Below are 4,985 nucleotides of genomic sequence, written 5' to 3'. Positions count from 1 at the left end.
GGAGTATACGCTTCCTCAGATCACAGATAGAATTAAGCTGACAAAACTTAAACGGTTTAAGTCAGAACAACTTAATAGAGTTAAGTAATGCTTACTTAATTGATTTAAGGCAACAAGTTTGCATAATATAATTAAGTAAACTGAACAAATTAGTTTTTACGGTGCATAAGCCTAGAAAGAAATAATTTAAGAGATGTAGCGAAGGGTAAGATTTACTTGGAAAAGGCAATTTGGACCAATAACTGAGATTGTCATGGATAAAAATCATTAAAGCTTAGATCATTTTTAAGCTTGTGAAGTCCCCTAAACTGCAGAGAACTGGCTCTAGATTTGTTTGTCAAATTTTAACTCTGGTTTAAGGGTTAAGGTCCAAATTCCCATCCGAAAATACAACCTCACGTGTGTCAATCCCATTTACACACCGAGCATGTTTGCATGACACCAGTAAGCTGATAACTCATCGTTTAAATGTAAATATCAGCGTTTTGAAATAACCAGTTTTCCCCGTTTACATGCAAACCAGTAAACTGACAATGGAAGTAAAGCGTGTTTACATGACCAGGTTATAGTGATGTCAAACATCATAATGTGCGTATCTGATTCGGAGTATTCCTAATGTGAGATGAGAACACATCTTTACAATCTGGCTCTTAAACGAGTCTGCGTTTGTGATATATGTCCTTATTTCATCCAAAACGCTCGCTCGCTCGCTCTGTCCGGATGTGTTTAAATCTGCTGTAAGTTTGTGTTTGTGTCACCGATCACACATGCGCACTTCAATAAGCCGACAGAAAGCAGGTTAATGCGTTTACATGCAGCGTGACATCGGGGTAAGAGGCAAAAAACGACCTGTCCCGACCGGTTTATGCTTACGCCGTTTATGAGCTTTCTCCGATAAAAGAAAACGGGTTACCGCGGTTACATGACCATTGTCGGATTATTAGGCATAATCGGCTTGTGAATGTGCACGTAAACGCCGAAACTCATCCGTACCATGTAACATGCGGGATAATACGAGCCGTATATCTCCCACTGACTCGCTTTATTAACATCACTACTGATGCAACATTATGAATACTCCGACTAAGATACGGACATTATTATTTCTGACGTCAGAATCTTCCAGAAGATCTTCCGAGCGGGCCAGGGCCGGCTAATCGAGCACGGTTCAGAGCACTCACACTAGTCAAACGAACCGCGCTTTGGTGGTCAAACGCACTCGGGCACGGTTTAAACTGGCTAGTGTGAGTACACCCTAAGATTCTTAATGAATACGGGCCCAGATCTGTGTTTGCCTCTACAACCACTAGAGATTAGGGAGGGAGAATCGGGATAAAGTCACCCTTTTTTCAGAAACTTTGTGCAAAAATGTAAGTTTCGAAATGGACCAAATCAAAAAATATTTCTAAACATACGAATCATGAAAGAAAAAAAAAGAATATATTCTTCCTCACTGATTTGGACCTTCAGCCGCTGGTTCCCATTGAAGGCCATCATGAAGAGAATCATCCTGGAATGTTTTCCTCAAAAAAACTTCATTTCTTTTCCACTGAAGAAAGAAAGACGTGAACATCTGGGATGAGATGAGGGTGAGAAAGTTAACTAATCCTTTAAGAAGAAGAGTCAATGGGCTCAGTGGAGGCCTGTACACACACACACTCCACACGCCCTCTGCTGGTGGACCTGAGCATTACACACACTTTACTTGTGCACAGAGGACACACACTACCATCTCATGAACTTCACAAGAGCAGATGAAGTGTGTCATTTGAACCACACCAGAAAAGCACTTCCGCTATTATTCAGTGTGACATTATATGGCCGGATCTGTGTGTGTGTGTGTGTGTGTGTGTGTGTGTGTGTGTGTGTGTGTGTGTGTGTGTGTGTGTGTGTGTGTGTGTGTGTGTGTGTGTGTGTGTGTGTGTGTGTGACCACAAAAAGGACTGTGGGATTTACTGCAACAGCTCTAAACAGGAAGTGAACACAGAAGAGTTCATGCAACCATAAAATAATGTTCAGTCTGTCCAGCAGAGAGCATCAGTTTACCGTGAGCTTCAGGCCTCAGATGATGAAGATGAGGATGATTATGATGAAGATTAAGATGATGATGAAGATGATTATGAGGAAGATTATGATGATGATGAAGATGAGGATGATTATGATGAAGATTATGGTGATGATGATGAAGATTATGGTGATGATGATGATTATGATGATGAAGATTAAGATGATGATGAAGATTATGATGATGATGAAGATGATTATGATGAAGATTATGGTGGTGATGATGAAGATGATTATGATGATGAAGATTATGGTGATGATTATGAAGATTCTGATGAAGATTATGATGATGAAGATTATGATGATGATGATGATGATGAAGATGATTATGATGAAGATTATGGTGGTGATGATGATAAAGATGATTCGGGATCATAAGCGCCTCAGATGATCAATAAACCGGCCCCTGGACCTGAATGAAAGCACCTGATGTCGACACATGTTCCCGTTCGGATGGAGGAAGTGAAAGCGATGATGTCACTTCACACTTCCCTTTAACAGATGTTAATAAAAGCTTCATCCTGTCTTCCGTTTGACTCTACATTTGAACAAAACCAGCACGTCTCGACCACACAAATGTTTGTCCAAAAACTTTAATTAAATAATCAATGGTACAGTACATCACCTATAATCTCTCATATGATCTATAATATTTACAAAACATATTTTACATGAAAAACAGTTCCTGCAATTCATTAATATCAGTCACTGCCCGATTCCACAAGGGATTCAGGTGCACATTAAACACACACTCATACACTCTCACATACACACACACACACTCATACACTCACACACACTCATACAATCTCACACACTCATACACACTCATACACTCTCACACAAACACACACACACACACACACTCATACACTCTCACATACACACACACTCATAGACGCATACACATTCTCTTGCACACTCATTGTGTGTCTGTGTGCGTTAGTGTGTGTTTCATCTGACGCTCTGAGTGTGTGTCTGTGTGTGTGTGTCATGTGTGTTTTATCTGACGCTCTGAGACGATACTCATTCATGATGGAAGGAAGGAAAAAAACAGCAACTTCGTTTTTAATACTGATATTGTGTGTCCTCTTCCCAGGCAGTGCAGGCGTTGTTCTCCTGAACTCATGAGATGGGACCGCCGCAATATTCCAGATCTGTTCATTAGTGGATGGAGCGCAACGACTGTCTCTTTATAATCTCAACGTTTTGTCAAATGCATATTCACTGCCCAAAGCTTCCAGTAATCCCACGTGTGTTTCAGTGTGTGTGTGTGTGTGCGTGTGTGTGTGTGATAGGTAGGTAGGTTTAAGGGCAGTGTAGGGGGATAGAAAATACAGTTTGTACAGTATAAAAACCATTACGCCTATGGAGAGTCCCCACGTTTCACAAATACAAACGTGTGTGTGTGTGTGATCCTCCATTACACCTGCCGAGTTATGACAGAGAAGCACATTTTCCTGAGTGAATAAATACTGATAGTTCTGCCGTTCTGTAGATGGAGTTCTTGTCTCATTTTTCCGGCACTTTGTTGATGACTTTCTTCTTCCGGATGGACACCAGGTCATAGAAGGGATCTTTTGTGATGCTGGCCCTGTGGACACACACACACACACACACACACACACAAACAGTTAGACGCGTGCCTTGTGTTCTGACGTAGAGTCCAGTAACAAGTCGGGTATCCGCATTAAAGTGGCTAAAATGGGTCGTTACAAAGCCCATCTCACTACAGCGGCTCTACAATCATTGATGAAGAGGCCAGAATAGAGTTAGTGCGCAAAAACACTAAATAACGACTTATATAGTGATGGCCGATTTCAGAACAAAGCTTCGAACCGTTATGAGTCAGTGAATCGATTCATGATTCGGATCGCGTGTCAAACTGCTGAAATCACGTGACTTTGGCGATCCGAATCATGAATCGATTCACTGACTTATAACGGTTCGAAGCTTTGTTCTGAAATCGGCCATCACTATATAAGTCGTTATTTAGTGTTTTTTGCGCACTAACTCTATTCTGGCCTCCCGTGCAGGACTCTGCTCTGAGGCGTATCAGAGGCCGGACCGCAGTATAATATATACAGTGAGGAAAATGAGTATTTGAACACTCTGCTATTTTGCAAGATCTCCCACTTAGCAATCATGGAGGGTCTGAAATCGTCATCGTAGGTGCATGTCCACTGTGAGAGACATAATCTAAAAAATGAAACAAAAATCCAGAAATCATAATGTATGACTTTTTAACTATTTATTTGTATGATAGAGCTGCATATAAGTATTTGAACACCTGAGAAAATCAATGTTAATATCTGGTACAGTAGCCTTTGTTTGCGTTTCCAGAGGTCAAGCGTTTGCTGTAGTTCTTCAGCAGGTTTGCACTGCAGGAGGGATTCTGGCCCACTCCTCCACACAGATCTTCTCTAGATCCGTCAGGTTTCTGGCCTGTCGCTGAGAAACACAGAGTTTAAGGTCCTCCAAAGATTCTCTAGTGGGTTTAGGTTTTGAGACGGGCTAGACCACGCCAGAACCTTGATATGCTTCTGACAGAGCCACTCCTTGGGTATCCTGTCTGTGCTTCGGGTCATTGTCATGTTGGAAGACCCAGCCTCGACCCATCTTCAATGCTCTAACTGAGGGAAGTTCTAATACATGGCCAATACATGGCCCTGGTCATCCTCTCCTTAATACAGTGCAGTCGCCCTGTCCCATGTGCAGAAAAACACCCCCACAGCATGATGCTGCCACCCCCATGCTTCACAGTAGGGATGGTGTTCTTGGGATGGTACTCATCATTCTTCTTTCTCCAAACGCGTTTAGTGGAATTATGACCAAAAAGTTCTATTTTGGTGTCATCTGACCTCATGACTTTCTCCCATGACTCCTCTGGATCATCCAAATGGTCATTGGCAAACTTAAGA

At 41.8% G+C, this 4,985-nt stretch overlaps 1 protein-coding gene across 1 annotated transcript in view; it reads right to left on the bottom strand.

Annotated features, from left to right (window-relative positions):
* Window positions 1-3,081: 3,081 nt before the first annotated feature.
* cyth4b (cytohesin 4b) overlaps window positions 3,082-4,985 on the bottom strand; it is a 26,107-nt gene continuing 24,203 nt past the window's right edge. The window contains exon 13 of the mRNA XM_067458585.1: window positions 3,082-3,658. Within this exon, the coding sequence (XP_067314686.1) occupies window positions 3,577-3,658 (82 nt within the window). The 3' untranslated portion in view covers window positions 3,082-3,576. The remainder of the gene's footprint in view (window positions 3,659-4,985) is intronic.

The sequence above is a fragment of the Pseudorasbora parva genome, chromosome 12, assembly GCF_024679245.1.
Source record: "Pseudorasbora parva isolate DD20220531a chromosome 12, ASM2467924v1, whole genome shotgun sequence".
NCBI lineage: Eukaryota > Metazoa > Chordata > Actinopteri > Cypriniformes > Gobionidae > Pseudorasbora > Pseudorasbora parva.
Note: the sequence above shows the minus strand (reverse complement) of the source record. Positions and strands in the feature narration are given on the sequence as shown.